The following is a 21,962-nucleotide window of genomic DNA, read 5'->3' on the forward strand; positions in this document are numbered from 1 at the left end:
GTGCTCTACCATGGAATTACAAACCCAACCTTTTTTTTTTTTTTTATTTTAAGACAGGGTTTCACTAAGTTGCCCAGGCTGACCTTGAACTTGCAATCCTCCTGTCTTAGTCTCTGAAGTACAATGTACAAGTAAATGCTATCAAATGATAATACAAATTAATCAAAATATACTATAATGAAATTTTCCCCCTTTGGCAAAACTGGGGGTTAAACTCAGGGTCTCAAGCATGCTAAGCCAGCACACCTACAATTGACTACATCCCCAGCCCTATGATAAAAATTTTTTAAAGATTTCACCTTACCTGAGGTCTCAGATTTATCTGTTGCTACATAAACAATAGAGAGATGATCTAACAAATCTTGTGTGTTTTCTTCAAATTCTTTTGAGGAATTTTCCATTGTTACAATTACGTTCATTCGTAAGTGCAAAACATCATCAGACTCCAGATAACAATTCTGCGGTTGAAGGGAAGGAGGGAAAAGTGAAAACTCAAAAAATTATCTGAACTTTGCAATGTCAATTTTTTAAAAAGAAAAGCACTTAAGATCATGGCATCTTCATTTCCAAGAACAGACAGACTGTTTGGTTTTCTGTTATTCCTGATGGTCTTTTTAAGTAGAGAGACAGGAAGAAGGAAGAAATACTGAATATTTTACCTTTAATTGCTGACACACTTTATTATGTAAACTGCATTCCAGTTGCACTTGCAAGAGGCTACTATTAGTGGTTTCTGCCTACAAGGAAAAAAAGGGGGGAAAGAACTTTATAAAGGATGTAAAAAAACACAATCCAACAATACACTATTCCTCATTTATTCAGAAACCATATTCATTCATTTATTCAACAAATATTTGAGTATCTGCTAAATACTGGGTATTATTTTATTTACTGGAAATACAATAGTGAGCAAAACAGAAAAACTAGTGCTGCCACTGGGTTTACTTTCTAAAGGAAATCACAAATTTTTTCTTGGGCAACATGAAAATTCTCAACATGGCAATAAGCAGGTGAATATGTTCTAACTATACATAGAACGCTGTACCTTCAGCGTTTCCAATGCATGTTGAACATTCTGTTCAAATGCTGGAGTTTAAAGTAGGTTTACACAGTAACAGTCAAATAATTGTTTTTAAGTGTGCCTTCTACCCGTACCTTTAGAAGCTATGACCCTGACCCTCAAGTCAGACAAAACTATAAAAGATACCCACAATTAAACTAGCTATCATTTTTAATACCGGAAGTGCTATGGAGGGAAGAGACAAAACTATGAGAAAATAATGCAGGACTTTGTCAAGTTCCAAGATCTTAGGCATATGGAACAATCCCAACCTATCTGCAAGGAAATGAAAAATCCAATCGAGGGACACAGCCATTGGGTAGGGGCTGCAGAATACCCCAAATATTAAGTGCAGCATGTGAATCTGAAGAACCTGGGCCATAAAATTTCCTCTTCCCTCAAGTTTGACGTCTCTGGCACCAGGACTGTATGTACTTAACCTGGGAACACGTCAGAGCATTGGGAAATCTCAGCTGGGTAAAACACACTCCCCAAACCCAGGCTGCCTTACACAGTGTGTGAGCATCTGTTAATGCCAGGAAGATGCATTATGAAGCCGACTCACAATCATGTAATCTGTAAGACTTACTCAGGTACATATATAGAAAAACATTTTAGGGGCTGAGGGTGTAGCTCAGTGAGTCCTTGGTTTCAACCCCAGCTTGGGGGGGTGGGGGTTACTTCAGTTGTCATTCAGACAGTTGAAGTACAGAAAAACACACTACATCTTAAATGTAATGAAACTATGTACGGTAAAGCCAACCTTATCAACGGAACCAAATATGAGTCAAAGGCACTTTTCAAAAGTTGCTAGTAACCACTAGTTTTCTCAAAGAGAATAATAAGATGTATACGGCGAACCTAAAATCCTAAGAACTCGATTTTTAAATGTGTCTTTCTATGGAAAAATCCCTCCACCAAGGACATTTACCAAAAAAGCCCGTAACTTTCTAAAAATGCTTTAACCACAGTTACAAATGATCTGCAAGAAGCCAAACAGCAGGAGCTGCTCCTTTTGCTCTTGCCTCCTTTGGCCTCAGTGAAGACCATTAACCACTCGTCCCTCTCTGGCTCCTCTCCTCCTCTCCAACCACCAGACCCTGGAGTAATTCTGGAGGCCATCCTGGCCCTCCTCTCTCTTCCTGGGGAAGCTCTCTGACAAGCCAAAGCCTCCAGCATTTATTTCTCGAACTTGGATCTTTCTGCACACCCAGAGTCCAACACCCCCCAAGCAGCCACCCTGGCTGTGTCCCGTATCTTAAGACCCATATTCATCAACTATACCATTATATCCATATGGTTGTGTGAGACAGAGACTCGAACACCAACTTCACGCCACCTTCAAGTCCAGAACCAAGTTAGAGTAACTGTTCCTCCTCAGAAGCCCCTGAGCCCATCCATGTGTCTTCATTCTTAAATACAGACTTGCAGGGCTGGCAAACTATGCCACAGACTAACTCCAGCCCACTTCCTGCTTCTGTAAACAAAGTTCTGTTGGAACCCAGACCTGCCTGTTCCTGTCTGTACTGCTTAGGATTGCTTCTGTGCTACAATAGCACTGCCACACCTACAGCACCTCGTACCCGACCTTCTTAACACTCCTCATTATAACGTAACAAACTGGTCAAGGTCACCCTCCCCAACAGACCACAAGCACCCAGTCTGTGCTTTTATCACAAAGTCTATATCACTCAAAAGGTACTCAACATGCAGTTAGCAAATGATCAGAACAGTTGGCCCGCAGTCATAATCACCGTGGGGCTGGGCAAGCTGGGAATGGGAAGAAACTAAAAATAATTTTAAAATACCTATAATAGGTTATACCAAACCTGACATTTGGTGTACTTCTGATCTGAACTATTCAAAGTTTAAAAAAAAAAAAAAAATCAGCATACTTTCAAAGTACACATTTATAATTAAGATTCTTTTAAAGGAATCTGCAACTATGTCTTTTCCCTTAAATGTCTGAGTAGAGAGAAATTAATAGAAGTTCAAAATTCTGATTTTGAAAATGGTTAAAAGCCCTATGTCCAGTAATTTAATATGACTTAAAGCCTAATAGTTTGTCCTTTTGGTAAATTTCTACATGGATAAATTTGTAATCTGACATTTTAAGCATGACAAAATTAGCTAGAAGCATGACAAAGATACACTCTATTCAAAATGCTTGGCACCAGAACTATTTCGGATTTTGGGCAGGGGGACTTGGAACTATTTCCATATACATTACGAGATCTCTAGGAGATGGGATCCAAGTCTAAAGACAAAATTTATTCGTTTCATATTTTATACATGGCCTAGTCATCATTTTATATAACATTTTAAAATAATTTTGCTAATGAAACAAAGTTTGTGGACCCTGAACCACCGGACCTGTGATGTCGATAATGGGCTCAAAAGGTCTCAGATCCTGAAGCACCTGGGATGACAGGTTTCTAGAGCAGGGAAGCAAACCCTGGGCTACACTTCTTTGCTGTAGAGTACATCTCAGAATCCCACAAGGGGGAGTCCTAGCACCTCCAAACTGCCCGTGCAGCATGCTGAATTATCTAAGAGAAATCTACAAGTTCGTGCTTTTCACAAAGAATGAAACTTTTAAAAAGAAACTATGAGCAAAACATGAGCCATCTGAAGCGACTACTCAGACTAGCATTAAGGAGCCAACTGAGCACTCAGTGAGAGCAGGACATGGCCTAATAATCCACGTGTGCCTGGGCAAATTAGGAGAGAAAAATGAACAAAACCCTAATTCTCAGTTCTTGAAACCTCCCATATTACTTTAACATCTTAGTTCATATTTTCTTAATAGTCTTCACATAAAGTATGTGAAAGTATTCCTTTTCAGAAGATGGGAGGAAATGTAGTTTGAGGAACTAACTTATGAAAGATCCAGGGGCCAGTCAGTGGGAGAATGGGGCATGGGGTGTTCCTGGTCTTTTCATGCAAAAAAGTCAGTACCTGAGTACTTTCTCCCGGTACAGGGGGTATATACCAAGTCTACTCCTCCTAGGTGCTTACAGGCCTAAGCATTCATCCACACAAAGGCACATAATTGAATATAATGCCAATAAAATGCAACAGATAAGAAAAAGAAATCCTAAAACCCCTTTCTCTTAAGGCATGTACTCTCGTGATTTTGTGGTGAAGTGGGTAGGAGTTTGGGAAACTAGACAAGAGAAAAAAAATCATCTCCCTCGACTTGCTAAGAAACTGATGGTCTTATAAGCACAGTGAATTTGAGGGATTGGGTGCAAAAGAAAAAGAAGAAGAAAGTCATTTTAAGTGACTTGTATTAACAAGAGGAAACTTAACAGAAGTAGACAAGAATCTGTATACTACATTAATCCAAAGACAATGTTCAAGACACTTGAATCATGATTTCAAGGTAACACTCACACACAAAAACCTTTCATTTAAGGAATATTATTATGAAATATAAAAGAGTTACTTAGATAAGTGCCAACCTTACAGTCCATTTTTCTTAGACACCCTTGTCTCCTTGCCAGTTCTGAATGCTACATTTTGGAGCTCTTCATCAATCTCTTATGCTAACCTCTGTTTCAACAGGAACACAGATTCTGTCCCCATCCTCCCCACGGAGCTGTGTCCCCTGGAGTCTGCACAGCAAAGATCTTGTATTAAATGAGAGCTCTCAGGCCCCTTCCACATAACACTCCGACTCCATAACCAAACTCCTCATATTTAGTGCTTCCTGCATGACAGACAGGCTCAGCTGAACTCTTAGCAGGCACCACAGTTATTTGACCCCGATATGAAACAATAATTGTTTCAACCCCCACCCCTGCCCTTCCATTCTGACATTAGCCACCGAAACAAAATGTGCCTGCATTGTCAGAACGACTCACAGAAACATTCTGCATAAACTGGGAACTGGCTGGAATGAACTTTGTAGTTTTGTTTTAGGGGAAAAAAGGGTTAGTAATATGTATAACATTTTTTCTTATCCACATCATTTTAGAAAAGGCAGCAGTGGCTTTGTGGTCAACACAGATTCAAGGTCAAACCCCAGCCATAAACCCATGGGGACATTCTCTTCCCACCCTAAGACTAAACTTCGGCTTCTACAAAATAGACTTACTGAATTCACAGCAAAATTATGAGCATTAAGTGAGCCACACACACCAACCAACAGCCTCAAAGGGAGAGCTTTTTTGTTTTTATTTGATTATTCACAAGTGATGCATTTATTTAGTCAAACTACAATAAACAAACGTGGGAAGCATTGTTTCCCACATTAAAGTTGTTAGAAGGAAACTCCTCTTCCTCACTCCTTTGGTTTCTAAGAGAAGGGATTTTTCCCCCCTGCAACACTTCAATTTCTTTTTGTGTGATTTCACAATTGGTTCAGGACCCAAGAAAAAAGAAGAAGGGTCATTTAAGGCACGCTGCCTCCCACCCCCTGAAAGTGCTAGAAACCCTGACAGACCAAAAGCCATCTGAGAACAAGTTAACCCTTTAGATAATAGGACTTTGGTGCAACCGAGTAGAGATGACCCGTATCGCACAACACCTTGGTTTTTACGCTTGGGAAAATAACTTATTTTTTAATTACTACGACCTGGGCTGGCAGGTTCAGAACAGCTGTGTGGGACCTTGGTAGGTCATGCAGCGATCTTGGATCTGTCCAAAGGCACGTAGCTATTTTTATACAACTGGATGGTGCTGGCCCAGAAGCAAATGGCAAGTGGATCCTGCAGGTCGGGCTCAGGCCCTGAAACAGGGCCCTGGCTCAGCAAAAGGTCAAGCTTTATAATGCAGGCTGCTAAAGCTTGACTTTCACCAACATGGGCACAGTGTGTACTTCAACAGGTGTGGCCAAAGCAAGAATGAGGCTAGCAAAGGTACTGTGGAAGCAAACACTAAGATTAAACATAGAAGTACCATTAAGTTAGCAATTGCACTTCTAGTTATTTACTCAAAAGTGGTCACAGGGCCTCAAGAAGATATCTGTACACTCATCTTCATAGTAGCATTATCCACAATAGCCAAAAAGTGAAATGAACCCAGATGTCCATCAATGAATGGATGAATAAAGAAAACAGGATGTACATACTATGGAATAGTATGCAGTCTTCAAGAGGAATGAAATTTTGATGCATGCTATTAACACAGACAAATCCTGAAAACACTGTGCTAAGTGAAACAAGCCAGAAACACGACAAACACTACATGATCCCATTTATACGAAGGACCCAGCGTCTAAAGACAGAAAGTAGATTACTACTTTCCAAGGGCTGGCGGACAGGGAATGAGTCGTTAGTGTTTACTGGCGTGCAGCTGCAGTTGTGCAAGATGAAAGTGCTCTGGAGATGGATGGGGCAATGCCTGTACAATAGGAACACACTTAACACTTAAGATAAAATTGGTTAAAAATGGTCAATTTTACCACAGAGGAAAGAGGGTCGGGAGTAAGTAAAAGCTGAAAGAGAACAGAAAACCTTGAAGGCCAGTGAAACAGACCAAAAAAAAACAAATGAAGACGCCCCGCGCTCCACACGAGAAGGAATTTAAAATGGGGAAGCTAAATCTTTAAAAATGTACTAATAAAGGAAGACAGGAAAGACATCAGCAGACTAGAAGTGCCCCTTCCAACAGAACTAGGATCCAGCCCCAGGAACTATGGAGAAACACATTTTTAGGTGCCCCCTTATGTTATGGTTTTCATCTTAAATGTTCCTGAGAGGCCATGAGCTGAAGGCTTGACCCAGCCCTTGGAGAGGTCGAAGGTCCTCTAGGAGCAGAGCCACGCCCCTGCAAGCCCCTCCTCTCTGTTCCCCACCAGCTTCCCATGACTTGCCGCCTCACACATGGGCACAAGGCAATGGGATCAAGCAACCGTGGACTGACCCTGAAACCATGAGCCCCAATCAATCTTCCCTCCTTCTGTTTGTCTCCCTCCTCCAATCCTCCCTCCTTCTGTCTGTCACAGTGGCAGAAAGCTGACGGACACACAGGGAGGGTGTGAGCTGGGCCTTCCCAGCCCGAGGCAGGCTCCTGACAGGGGACAGCAACAGGAGGCGCAGCCGGCTGGGGCAGATGAGGTGGGACAGGATCACTGCTTGTCTCTGAGGAAACATACTCAGAGCTGCTGGAATCGGGACTCGGTGAAGACAGAGAAACAAGCAGAAAGGCAACACGTTCAAGGAAAACCCAGCAGGGCCAGGCCGACTGGGCCAGGCCGACACAGAGTGGCTCTGACAGGGACTATCTCCTGGGTGAGACTGCCCAGCGCAGCAGAGAAAACGAGGACTTGCTTTAACAATGGATGTCCCCAGTGGTCCCAGATGCACTGATTTGATCTCTCACCTGGAGGAACTCGCCCCTCCCCCGCAAAAGAAAAAACCTAAAGAAACATAAAGGGAAAAAAAAAATCTATCACGATGTAAAGAGTCCACTAAGGAACCCAGAAGGACAAGGACCGATGTGAGAAGCTGATTAAACTGACCCTCAACTGAACCTTCCTTAGAGAGGGGGACAGGAGAGGACCAGCAGTTCCTGAAGTCCCACGCCACCTTGCAGAGGAAAGGCCACAGTCAACCCTGTGGCAGACAGCTGTGCACAGGGCCAAGCTCTGTCCCCCATGGCCCTTAGGGACACGAGCTTCCCACGCACCCACACACCCTCCAGGATCTGCTGAAAACACCCCACTGAAGCGAGTCCCTGAGACGGAGGTCCCAGGCCTCAGCGAGTCCACGTGAGAGGCAATGGCAGCCACGCTGGGTTCCGGCATCGACCTCTCAGCCCAGGCATTCCGGATGCCCCGTCCCTCAGCAGAGCACAGACACCATCCAGCCTGAGAGTGCCAGAAACAGGGCTCCAGGAAGAAACAGACCCACACACGCAGAGAACAAAGAGCCAGTAACCCGGCTGCCACCAGTGCACATTTCTAAAGCTCTCAGGGAAGGCCAGTGTCTCGATGCCACTTCCTGAAAAAGGAGGAAAATCTGTACAGGTGGCTCCCCAACCCCAAAGCACCCAGACTAGCCCCCTGGCTAGTGGTGACCTCTCCCTGTCAAGTGTTATGAGCTAAGGTGCCAGATTCTCAACAAGCAGTACCAATGGACGCCATCGCCGGCCTAGACTGTCTCCTCCCCTCCTTCACAAGGCATGAAATACTGGGAACAATTTTTGCTTAGAATTGGCACCTGGAGAGCGGAGGGAAGCACGTTTTCCAAATCTGGCAGATTTCAGGTTGACACTCTGATACTCCAGGGTGTCTTATTTAGATTCTAGAATCAAGTGAGGCTCAGGAGAGTCTTACTACTGAACTACTAGAACTGCTGGAACCCTGAGGAAACCACCCACATTCTAGTGAGAGTGAGCCAGGATGCAGCTTGCTGAAGGCACCAGCTGCCCCCTGGTGAGGAGACCTCTCGAGCTACAACAAAGAAAACAGGACAGGACAACAGCATCATCTGAATGCTAACACACGCCAGGATAACTTGATATGGGTCTACCGCCCTGAACTTTCATGTCTTGCCAGGGGAACTGAATCTGAATTTTAAATAACTCCTGAGAGTTTCATAATAGGAAAGGGTTTATACTCAAAAACTTTTCCTGAAGCTGTGATGAATGCATTTAGCCATGTGCCGAGCATCAGTTCTAAGCTCTTTATATGAATTCATTCATTCACTAGCTGCAGCAATCCTATCCGCAAGTGCTATTATTATCTATTTTATGGATAAACTGAAATACAAGGAGGCGAGGTAACTTGTCCAAGGTCACTCAGCACCAACATTATTCCTCAGGTGTCAGGTTTGGGATTCGTCTTCTCATTCACAACCTCTCTGCCTCCCTGTGATGGGACATGTCTACCAGGCTGGTGATTTTCACTGCAGTGTCTTAATTCTGTGACTTGATCCCACTGTGAAATCTCTGGTGAGCTGTACTGGATGGATCATAGCTGACATTATGATGGGAAACAGACACGGAAGTGAATGGCCTTGTAGCAGATTATGATTGAATTGATCTAATCCATTTCAGAGCTTTCCTCCTTTGCCCCCGGAGGCAAGGGGTTTCCTACTTAGTGGGCTACAGACAAGGCCCCCGGCTGCAGGAAGGGAGCTGGGGGCTGCGGGAGGAGGAGTTTTCCTTCCTGCTTCTCTCTACACCCTGGTTAAGGGTTTCTCCTTCAGACCCAAGCCTCCTTCCAGTGGAGCACAAGGTGACCTGGGAAGACAGAGAGGTAGTAACCACTGGCCCTTACCTCAGCTGATACAGGAGAACGTAGCTTATATCGGTAATATAAAGGTGGTTTTAATTCTCTAACTGCTGATCTTTACATATCCATTGATTTAAAACTTGGTCTTCCTTCTATACCAGGAAGAGAAGTATTGATTGGGCATCTTTAAGTCTTCTAACAGAAGATGCTAGAATATTCTAATACAATGAATGTTTGCAAGAAGTCAATGGGAGATATGTGTCTCATAATCTCAGTTTTAATATTTCCTTTAAAAGATTAATTTATTCAATTATCAACTTGTTAATGAATTCAATTACTATTTAATTATCAATCAATTTATTACATTGTATTGTCATATTCTGCCAGTTAACGGGAAAATAAACATTGCTTAAAGAATGATACCTGTTAGCACTTTCAGACTAGTAAAGGAAACATACACAAAAAAATAAGAGCTGTTGGTATTATGCACAACTCGCCCTTATCTAAAATGCTTGACACTAAGAGTGTTTGGATTTCAGGGTTTGGGGGTTTTTTTCAGATTTTGGAATATTTACATATATGCAACATGATATATTGGAAATGGGACCCAAGTTTAAACCCAAAATTGATTTATGCTTCAAGTACACTTTATACACACAGCCTGAAGGTAATCTGATGTAACATTTGTAGTGTCACTGAATTTGTAACTGCAACCTATCACATGCAGTCAGGTATGAAAATTTCTACACACAGGCACCATGGCAGCATCCCAAACATTTCAGATTATAGATTTTTGGATAAAAGATGTTCAACCTGTACTTGCTACAACAGGGCTCTCTTTAGGTTTTCAGTAAGTAGCCATCAATTCTCCCCAAGAGGCCACTGAGTTAAAAGAGGGACCAGGAAACCAGGGTCACTGTAAAAAGAAAATTGATTTTGAAGAAGTAAAAAGAAGAAAGATGGGGAGTAAAGATATTTCGCATACTAAAACAAACATGAGGGCTGGGGATGTGGCTCAAGCGGTAGCGCGCTTGCCTGGCATGCGTGGGGCTCGGGTTCGATCCTCAGCGCCACATACAAACAAAGATGTTGTGTCCGCTTAAAAAATAAATATTAAAAAAAAAAATAGGGCTGGGATGTGGCTCAGTGGTCAAGTGAGAGCACCTGGGTTCAAACCCTGGTACTGCCCTCCCAAAAAATAAAACAAACATGAAGGAGGACGGAAGACGGGCACCCACAGCCACACAGCCGGTGTTCCTCTCTTTCTAGAACCTACGCCACACTAACTTCCTTTAACCGACCCACCCCACTCTCTTGGCTTTCTTCTCCCCAAGTTCTCATTCCATAGAATATTCCCATTTGAGGTTGTAATGGGAAAAAGACTTTAAACACTTAAGCAAAGTCTCTCTCTCTCTTTTTTTTTTTTTAAGAGCTAGATTCAGAGGCATGTTGACAGGGGAAATTAAGTAATAGTATGTATTCACCAGAATATAGTAATGATTTTCCAGAGTTTGACAGCCTGTCGTTTTCATGTAAAGAAGATCACATGATTTCTTTCCTTGTGTAAAGAAAAATTATTCAATACATTACGATGCCCCACATCTGTGGGGACTCTTAGCTATCACACTCTTCATTCTAGGGAATGGAGTGCTGCCAGACAATGAGGCAAAGAGCACAGTTACAGAGGCCCCTAACCTTTCCCTGGGCTCTATTTTCCATCTCCAAACCCTATACTGAACTTCTGCCACTTATCTGTTAGGGAGAAATGTGCCCCTTCCCACTTCTCCTCTGTCGAATGGTAGCTGGGAGAGTCCCGTGCGCTCCTCCTGACCTTACTGCCTGCCTTCCCGACTGCCACGTTTCACTGACAGATCAGCACCTGTGAAGGCCCTGTGAAGGCAGGCTGCAGATAATGATTCAGGCCACCCTCCCCACAAACCTGGCAGGCTCCAGGTTCCAGCAGGCCCTGCCCACACCTGTCCCTGGCAGGCATTAAGGGTTTGACATCACCCCCCAAAAGCAAAGGCCATGTCAGTTTCAAAGGTTAGGGACTCCTGGTCTGACTCCTGGTATTGGGTATCACACAGAATATCCAGAGATAATCTCTCCTTTACACAATCCAGTAACATGATCCCAAGTGGGGGACAGAATCCCTCATCCACACAAGTCAGAAACTACAGAAAGGAGACCACAAAACATTAATCATGGTGACTTTTGCCTAATGTGACTGTGGTCTTGGGTTTATTAAAAAAAAAAAAAAAAACACATGTATTAATCGTACACATAATGGGGTTAGTGTGGTGTTCCCACAGAAGCAAACCGCATGTGTTCAACCCAACCACCCTTCTGCTTTTCCACCCTCCCCTAATTTTCATTTCTCTGGGTTTTCCTTTTTATTTTATAGTCTCATAATTTCTTATAATCTTGAAAAGATAAACTCTTTTAGACAATTCAATAATATGATACCATGCCCCCCCACACACACAAAATTATAGAACTGTGTGTCAGACATTTCCCACTAACTTTAAAATTTCTCTAGGTTTCCCACATTGTCTTATAAGTGCATTTTAAACAATAATGATGATTTCAATAAAGATAATTCACATTTTTTTAATCTCTCAGGCAAACAATGGCTCATGAACCTATATGCCAGATTCTGAGACAATGGCAATTTCAAATATTCTCTTTGGCTCAAATAAACCAAATCTCAGTAGCATAGATCCAACAAAGCACTGAAGAAAATACTAAAAAGTAGGTTTTGCTTTCTCATGAGCTAAACACAACTATAGCCCACCATGTGTTTACAGGGACAACTCTTATTTTGTGTACTACCCACTCGTCAGACATCTCCCTGAGGGAACCATAATTGTACATTGGAAGAACTACTTAATATTCTGCCATGCTGATAACTCAAATTCATCAAATCCTTTTTCTAATGCTAGGCCTTCAATATGGCTCTGCAATTTTACCATAATGAAAATGCTACAAAGAACATTTTACTTGCATTTACCTTTTCTGGACCATGAATGACTACATCAATGGATATGAAAATCATTAGGACACTGGGGAAAATGTAAAAGCTCACAGAGCTGGAACCGCCAATCTTGGCTCTGCTCTTGACCTCTACTACCAAGTAACTTAAACTCTAAGTCCATTCTACAATTTCTAATCTAAGAATCATGCCACCTGCCCCGGTAGTAAATTTGCTGAAGGTCAAACCGGTTGATGTGGGGAAAAGGTGAAGTTCTACAAATCTCAGAGGTTACAACCGGGTAAATGAGCTATTTGGGAACCTCAACTCAGATTCCCGTGGACTCATCTATCTATTTAAAACTCCTGTGACCTTCATGTACTAAACTCAGAGCTGATAGGAAGGTTGTAAAAATGAAAAAGAAGCAGGCCTTGACTCAGAGAGCCCGCTGGAAAAGCAGGAGAGGGCACCAGCACACAGTGCCACAGCAGGGTGTGAAGCCAGGGCCACGCAGGCCGGGGGCAGGCCTGCCTGGGGACGTGGGAAGGATCCAGAGGAGCTGGTAGCTGAACTGGGTCTTGAAGGATGGAACCAGGAGGAGACTCACGGTGAGCTAAAAGCTCTTGAAGGTGAGTCTGGAAAAAAGAGGGTGGCAATGTCCTGGGAAGGACAAAACCTTTGATGCTGGAGGCCAGAAGAAAAGGACGGAGCTCTGAGACTGGAGAGAAGCTGGACCCAGATTCTGAAGGGCCTCGCATGCTCAGCTGAGGAGCCTGGATTTTCATCCTGAAAGCAAGAGGGGATCCAGCTAATCCCATGAGCAGGAAAATAATGACCAGTTGTGTTTAAGAAGACAGTAGCAACAGCAAGTGACACGTGGACTGGAACAGATAAAGCATGAGAGGCAGAATAACCCAGGTGACAAGTGAGGACAAGACGCAGCAAAAGCAAAGAACCTGCTGGTTCTCATTCAGACCCACTGGAGCATCCACTAGGAATTCTCCCTTTATGAAGGTTAAAACAATGAACCACAAAGATCCAGGAAAAGGGTTTAAAAAGAAAAAAGCAACCTTAACTTGTGTTTCCCTACCATCTTAGTCCATGTGGGCTGCTATAACAAAATACCCCAGACTGGATAATTTTTGTGTGGGGGGTGGCAAGCGGGGAGCAGGGAAGAACAGGTACGGGGATTTAGCCCAGGGATGCTCAACCACTGAACTACACCCCCAGCCCAAGTGATTGGCTGACTTTTATTTACATTTTGAGACAGGGTCTTGCTAAGTTGCCCAGGCTGGCCTTGAACATGTGATCCTCCTGCCTCAGGTTACTGAGCTACTGGGTTTAAACATGTGTGCCACCACACCTGGCTAGACTGGGGAATTTATTAATAACAGAACTTTATCATTCATGGTATTGGAGGCTGGGAAGTTCAAGTTCAAGATCAAGCGACAGAGTCTCGGTGTCTCTGGTGGGTGGGGGCTATTCTTCACAGATGGCACCTCCTATGTACAAAAAGGTGTGAGGAGCAAGCTCCCTCAGGTCTCCTTCATTAAGGGCAGTAATCCCATCAGGTTAGCTCTGTCCTCCTGGGTCTAATCCCTCCCAAAGGCACCACTTCTCAGCCACCAGCTCTGACTCTCAGACCCACGTCCTCCCAATCCCAGGTTCACATCTATGGCAATTAGTGAAAACGCACACCCTCCTCTCCACAGAACCCAGTGGTTCCTATTTTTTTTTAATGAGGCCAGCAAGAACTTAGACTGTAGACAAGTCACACATACACTCTTGTTTTCAGAAGAGAGTAAGACACTAAATTCAACAGAATTTAGCAGGGAAAAAAAATTAGATATGAATGGGTTAAAATATAGAAACAAGAAGGACCAAAAGGAGCCCGTAATGCAAAACAAAATTACATATTCTTAGTCATTATTCACTGACACCCTAATTCAGCTTATAAGAGGGACAAATTTTTTTGTTATTCTGAAAAAAAATTGGGATACTAAATTTAGGATTCATACTAAGAAAGCAGAATTCATCATAATCTACATGACATCATAAACATTTAAAAATTTTTCCTTACTAATAAGGTAAAAGGAACTTAGTTCACTTGACCATTTCTCTCTATATATGCTCTTTCAGAAAAGGAGAACAAAAGACAGGACATCCTCTTCAGAATGCATTAGGAAAGCCACACTCTGTGACTTCATTTCAGCTCCACAACGGGGGTTGGCAGGCTCACTTGACACTTCCAACAGCAGGCAGTGCAGCCTGGCGGAAGGAACACAGGCCCAACTCACACAGACTCAGGTATGAAATTAGCAATTAATTTTTCCTCCAGTCTGTATCCCTGAAAAACACCCATAATGATTTCTAGGCATTTTTAAACCTGATTTTTGCCATAGATCTCTAACTCTTTTAACAGGTTAAGAAATACGAGAACTCGTTGGGCAGGTCCTGAGTATCCACAGGAGGTAGTTTGTAGCAAGTTGCAAGGGTAATAGAGCCAAGGTGTTCTGATTACATAAAATTTCCAGTTATAACCTTAGGAAACAATTTTAAGGAAGTATAATGAATGGGCTATAGTAATCCCACATTATCTGAGAAACTCAACATGGCCCTACTGTCTTTGGTATGGACATAAATTTTATGCTCATGAAACTAAACCTGGAAGTTGGAGATCACCCCCCGACTTATTTATTCTAACAATCTCTCTAAAGCCTCCTTGAAACTATGTATATTCCATGCTTTATAACTGATTTGATAAGAACTGTCTGTCCCTTGATATATAAGAACTTCTATTTGCTCATGCCAATGCATATTAACTGAGCACCCACCAAGTGCCAGTCAGAGATCAAAACAAAACCCCTGCACAAAGAAGCTGATATGCAAGTGCAGGCCAGGCAATAAATAAACAGCCTTCCTCTGAGCACTTAGGTTCCAGGCACTGGTCTCAGGTCCCAACCACTCATCACCCGTTTCATAACCAAAACCCTGCTTCCTCCTCCTTAGGCTTAGTGCACATACATCACAACCCTGCCCTAAGGTATGCACCTGTTTTCTATTTTTTATTTCATTTCCTCTGATGGGAACACTGCTGGGTTTGCAGGAGCAAAACTTCTGATACCTTCGGTGATTATTCTGACAACACAAGCTGCTTTCATGTTTTCAAACGGCTCATAACCATCTTAAAGATGCATCTTTGAATTATGCATCTTTAATGTACCGCACGCATCAAGCACATCTGCCATTTTCTCATCCATGCTCATAGTGTTATGAAATATTCCTGCTGTGTGTGCGTCTCTGATCTGTATTTGACAGATGGAAGAGTCAAACAACACCTGCAAATTCTGGAGGCTTTACTTTTTCAAACTCTGTTCAGGGATACTTTTTATTCTTCTGACTATATTTAAGTCAGATTATTTTAAAATTTTTAGTACTCAATAAATACACTAAAATCTAACTCAGTTTAGAACTAAATGCAAGGCAGACCTGAACCACAACCATCCTGCACTTTTTACCTATGTACCAAAAAAAAAAAAAAAAAAAAAAACACAAAAAAAAAAAACCAAAATTACATAACCCCACTGTTTCACTGCAAATACTTTCAAATTACTATGACCTTCTTACTCTGTTTTTTCATGACTCAACTGACAAACACATAAAACAATTTTATTTCTTCTCTCAACTTCAAACTTTATTCCTAAACAAAATAAAGTTGTTTCTCTTCATGTGGACCTAAGGAGGCAAGATAAAGAATACTTGAAAAATATATTTATTCCTACATAAAGCTTCTCACTTTTGGCTTTCCATCAGACACACTGGAGAAGGGTTGGTTCTACCCTGAGCACCCTCCACCCCCTCCAGGCCCCCGGGTCCATGTCCTCTAGAACCTACCTACCCTGCCCCAGATGATAAGTTCTCCACCAAGGCAGAAAGTAAAAACTGTGATTGACAGAATTCAAAATAGAGACTTTCTCAAGGGAACTTAACCTTACTGCCACGTTAAACAGAAAAAAACACTAGGAAGTATGCAATTTAGATGCAGAAAATATTATAGTTAAGAAATAATAATAACCTTCTTTAAAAAATTCCTAAGTTTAAATCTTATAGGTTTATGTTTTTAGGGACAAGAAATCTTAAAAGACTTAAAATTTATGTTTTCTCTGTCATAATTAAAATGCAAGAAATTGAGATAATTTCTAAGAGACATTTTTAAATTTTTCAAATATTAGTTTCTAATTTTTAAATGCTAACTTCTAACAAAAGATTGGTCGAAAAAGTTGAGTTTTACCTTGAAATTCAGAAATGTAGTCTACACTGTAACACCACAGGAGCAGGGACCCTGTTGTGTTTATGCCCTATTGGCATACTTAAGAAATAATGTTCAACGATTTGTTGACTGAACCCCTAGAGTCAGCCTTAGAAAACGACTTAATCCATAAATCCGGGCATCATGAAAAATGAAGGACAAAATCGACAGCGAGGCATGGAGCAAAGGATGACAGGGGCCAATAAAGGTCACCAAGAAAATTCATGGGGGAGAAGAATTCTCTTATTCAAGAAGGGTGCCATGGGGCTGGCGATGCGGCTCAAGTGGTAGCGCGCCCGCCTGGCATGCGTGCGGCCCGGGTTCGATCCTCAGCACCACGTACAAACAAAGATGTTGTGTCTGCCAAGTACTAAAAAATAAATATTAAAAAATTCAAAAAAAAAAACAAAAAGGGTGCCATGACTACTGGATATTGATGTGGAAAACAATGAATATGGATCCCTACCTCACACCACTTACTAAAATTTAAAGTCTAAGAGGGTCACAAACCTAAAAAACTTTTACAGGAAAACACAAGAGTAAAGCTTCATAACCTTGGGTTTTTCTAGATATAATACTAAAAATAAAAGTAATCAAAGGAAAAAACAGACAAACTGAACTTCATCAAAATTTAAGCCTTTTGTCCTTCAACGGATACCATCAAGAAAATGAAAACATAACCTACAAAATGGGAGAAAATATTTGAATATCATGTATTTGATAAAGGTCCAATATCCAGGATAAAAAATTCTTCTTAACAACAAATAGATAACACAATTTAAAAATGGGCACAGGATATGAACAGACACCTCAAAGAAGATACGTAAATGGTCAAAGAACACATGAAAAAGGTCAATGTCATTAGCCACTGGGAATGCTAATCTAACCCACATGAGCCACCAGCTTCATGTTCACCAGAATGACTATTAAAAAAATGTTAAAAAAAAAAAAAAAAGCTGTGCTGGGGATGAACCTCTGTGGTAGAGGGCTTGGCTAATATGTGTGAAGCCCTAGGTTCAATTCTTAGCACAGCAACAAAAACAGAAGATAAAAAGTGCTGGCAAAGTTATAGAAAAACCGGAAACCTCACACATTGCTGGTGGGATTTTAAATGATGTACACATTTCAGAAAACGGTTTGATAGTTCCTAAAAATGCACAACCCAGCAAAATTCCACTGCTAAGAATATGCCCAAGAGAATAAAAAAGACATGTCCAGATGAATTTACAAATAAAAGTTCAAAGCAACATTATTTGGAATAGCCCCAAAGTAAAAAGCAACCAAGTGTCCACCAGATGATGAATGGTTAAACAAATATGTATGTCTATACAATAATAATGTTTGGCAACAAAGAGGATGAAAAACATGGATGAAAGCTAATCCCAAAAGATCACACATTTCCTTTATATGAAATGTCCAGAACAGACAAATTCACAGAAACAAAAAAAATAAATTAGTGGTTGCCAGGGACGGAGGCAATGAAAATGTTCTAAAGTTCGACAGTGGCCATAATTGCACAATTCTGCAAATATGCTGAAAAACCACTCGTAGTGTTTAAATGGGTAGATTTTTATGGTGTCTGAATTATATCTCAATAAGGTTGTTAAAAATAAAATAAAATGCAAAAAAGAAATGAAGAGTTTGGTACAAGTTAAATTTCCCTATCTAACAAGCTTTGGACCAGATGTGTTTTGGATTAGGGCTCTTTCCAGATTGGGGACCAGATCCAAGTCCAAACACAGAATTCATTTATGTTTCATATATACCTTATATAATTCCATACAATATTTTTAGTGCACATGAGTTTTGTGGACTTTTCCACTGTAGCCTCAGGCTGGCACTCAAAACAAAATTCAGATTTCGAAGCACTCTGGATTTCAGATTTTTTGTTTAGGGATGCTCAACCTGCATCTGCTAAAGCAGAAACACAGATTAAAAAAAGCTAAGTCATCAGCCAGGAAGGCGGGCCACGGGGCAGGGAGCAAAAGCTGTTCCCTGCAGATAACCACAGAGTGACCTTGGGGCCAACACCTACTGGGTGAGGCCCAGGGGAGCCCAAGGCAGAATCAGATGGCCCAGGAGTGAAGCAAAGAGCAGTAATCACATCGTGTGGGCAAGTGATTACCGAAGGGAGATAAGTCTTCTAAGGGGAAGGAACACAGTTCTAGGACACCTTGACAAAGCACTTGTGCTGTAAGAGGGCACAAGTCCCTGAAAACCTCAAGCCTGAGCTGAAAAAGGGACGATGAAATCAGGGTAAAATTGGAGAAATGGAGGGAGGGGACTTGAGAAAACCGCAGATTCAAAGGCCGGTGGCAGAAGGGCAATTCACGGCAATTCACGTGTGCACCAGCAGAGGACGGCTAGTGAGATGTAAGGTAAGAAGCAAGGGACTGGTGTGCAACCGGACTGAAGGGACAGCAGCCAGGGCCTGCGGGTGGCTCCAGTGGTAGAGCATACGCCTGGCACACACCAGGGCCCTGGGTGCAAGACCCCACTACAGGGAGGGCCTTGCAAGAAGCAGCCAGACCCCACCTCCCCACGACACACATGCTTTAGAGCCACAGGAAGACCCACAGAAATGCACTTTAGGGACAGACACAGGATAGGGCCAAAGAAGACACTGGCAGAGCAGTTAAGGGGCCGTTATGGTTGGCCAGGAAAAGGCAGGGAGCATCACAGGAAGCAAACAATCCGCCAGGTAGAGTAGATCAGGGGCAAGCTGCTCCAGTTCTCTTGAGTCCTGCAGGGTCAGCTTCCCTTCCCCCTCCATTCCACATACTCTTCAATTAACCCCCACTAAGGTAATCTGTACACTCGTCTCCACTTCAATACTTAAGACACCACTAACAGGGCATCCGGCACTCAAAAATCCAAATAACTGTCCATCACCAGAGAAACCTGGTCATTCTTAGCTACCCCCCCCATGCTGAAGAACAGCCCCAAGACAGGGCTAAAACTGTTCACTTGCTGAAGCTTTCGCAGCCATCATATGCAGATTTGACTTACTCTAGCCCTTTCCAACCCCTTTTTCTAAAAACATGAGTCAAATCACATTATAATGTATAATGCTTATAATCTTTCAATACATCCCCCACTGGCTTTAGGACTTAACCAAGCCAAATCTGTAAATTAAAAGAATTACGCCGTAAGCCAAGTGCAGTGGCATGTGCCTGGAGCCCTAGCTACTCACAAGGCTAAGGAAGGGGATTCTCTTGACTCCAGGAGTTTGAGGCAGCCTAAGTAATCTAGTAAGACTCCATCTCAAAACAAGGGGGAAAGAAAAAAAATTTTTGTTTAAGATCATGGAAGGATGTTATTAATATTAAAATAAGATTAAAAATCCCCATCAATCATCTGTTTGGTTATGAAGCTCCCAGACACGACATTACAGGTGACTTAACTATGTTAGCCTCCACCACTACAATGTAAGCTCCCAAAGCCTAGCACACTGCCGAGGCTCAATAAAACTGGTGAGTGACTAAAAGCCTCAGGTACTGGCATTACTCACAATAATTTCTGAGCAATGCTTTTTATTTGCCAATCAGAAAGAAAGGGTAGGTAAGGTTCATAATATATTAGTTCCAAAGGTTTTTTTTTTTTCAGTTTCAAATGTTATACATTTTTACAAGGAAATATAGTCAAAGAAAAACAGTGTCTAGTACTATAAGCTACCAGTGAAATACACAGTAAAAGATTTTAAGTTTTCATTAAGTGCCTACTAAAATATCAAAACTGTTTGTTTTCACTCAGCCACATCCAGGCAGGCCTAATGCAGGGCTGGGAAGGAGACAGCAAGACAGTCTGCAGGCACGTCATTCCTGCTGACCCTGGTGGCTGTCTTCCTGAAAAGCAACCAGCAAGATTTAACAAGCTCTATAAAACAATTCATAGTCCAACTACAGAATCGCTCTTCTCTATGAAATATGCCCCAAGGAAACAGATGATCCAAAAGGGAAATAAAGAAAGTTAGGTACAACATGGCTGAATGGTAATAATTATGAAAACTAGAAACCTTTCAAACGGTCATCAACATTATTAAGCAAACTGCAGAATATCAACCCAGTCATGAAAAAGAGTGTATAGGGCTAGGGATGGAGCTCACGGTAGAGCATTCGTCTAGCATGTGCAAGGACCTCGGTTTAATCCCCAATGTTGCAAAAAAGAAGAAAAAAAAAAGTAGTAGCATAGTATGTGGATTCAGTCCACTGACACTTTACCTATATATTCATTATTTCCATATTTAAGGACCATTCAAAAAGCAGAAAATAGTAAAAACCTGAATCTGATTATGTAAAAAACATACACACACACACACACACACACACACACACACACACACACACACACTCTGGCTGTCAAAGACATATAAGTGGAGAAGGCTACAAAGCTTGTTCAAAGTGAATCTTTTAAAATGACCTGTGTTTGTGAAAGCTGAATGCTCTGGACCTGTGGCAGCAGAAAATACGCATTTGGTAGCTGCTCTGCAGACCCTTCAGTAGAGATTCTGCGAGTGCCAATTCCAGAAACCTGCAGAAAGAGAGAGAGAGAAGCCCTCCTTTGTTACATTTGAAAAACACACTGGTCATAATGCAAAAATACCTCCTCAAAGGAAATATATATTCATCACCATGGTCTTTAAGACTATTAATCCAATTATTATGTTTATATTTATCTACAAAAAAAAAAAAAAAAAAAAGAGCAGGGCACGCCTGTAATCCCAGCAATTCAGAGGCTGAGGCAGGAGGATCACAAGTTCAAAGCCAGCCTCAGCAACTCAGCCAGGCCCTCAGCAACTTAGTGAGACCCTGTCTCCAAAAATAAATAAATAAATAAGGGCTGGGGATGTGGCTCAGGGGTTAAGTGCCCCTGGGTTGAATCCCTAGTACCTCTCCCCAAAACAAAACCCCACAAAACACAATGAATGTTGTATTTAATGTTATGTTTAAATTGATTGTTCCTCCTTATAAGAAAGTCTTTTTACAAGTAGACAACTCTTTTGATGTGATATCACATGTTCCATAGAAATGATAAGAACCACTTAGGTTACCTGAAGCCACAACCTGTTAAAGATGTCACAGGTACTCTACTAGAGGTGAAAATTCCTCACCATGCCTATGAACAGCCACAGGACTCTTCATGCACCCTTCCTAAAACCTTGGTGTGAATAGTGGTGTGAACATCGTGCTCAGTGGGAACAAACCTGCAAGCACACACAAAGGTCTCCCAACTTGTAATATCCTGAAGCCAAGGACGAGACAGGCAAAGCCACCAGAGTCACCCTCAGAGGTCCCTCCCTCTGACCAGCTGGTGTGATGAGAGCCTGCTGTATTTTATACAGAAAACTAGGTATAGTAGATTTCATCCATGCCCTTCAAAGATCCACAGAGGGTTCTAGCTCTGTAGCTGTCCTAAGGACAGTCAACCGTGGCAAGCAAGG

General features: G+C 42.0%; 1 protein-coding gene across 3 annotated transcripts in view; it reads right to left on the minus strand.

Moving 5' to 3' along the window:
* Positions 1-21,962, minus strand: part of Tmem131l (transmembrane 131 like) — a 167,360-nt gene that overhangs the window by 61,397 nt on the left and 84,001 nt on the right. For all 3 annotated transcript variants that reach the window (XM_076864819.2, XM_076864820.2, XM_076864818.2), the window contains exons 7-9: positions 20,942-21,052; positions 660-737; positions 305-458 (exon numbers count right to left, since the gene is read on the minus strand). In XM_076864819.2, the coding sequence (XP_076720934.2) occupies positions 305-458; positions 660-737; positions 20,942-21,052 (343 nt within the window). The remainder of the gene's footprint in view (positions 1-304; positions 459-659; positions 738-20,941; positions 21,053-21,962) is intronic.

This window comes from Callospermophilus lateralis, chromosome 8 (assembly GCF_048772815.1).
Source record: "Callospermophilus lateralis isolate mCalLat2 chromosome 8, mCalLat2.hap1, whole genome shotgun sequence".
Lineage (NCBI taxonomy): Eukaryota > Metazoa > Chordata > Mammalia > Rodentia > Sciuridae > Callospermophilus > Callospermophilus lateralis.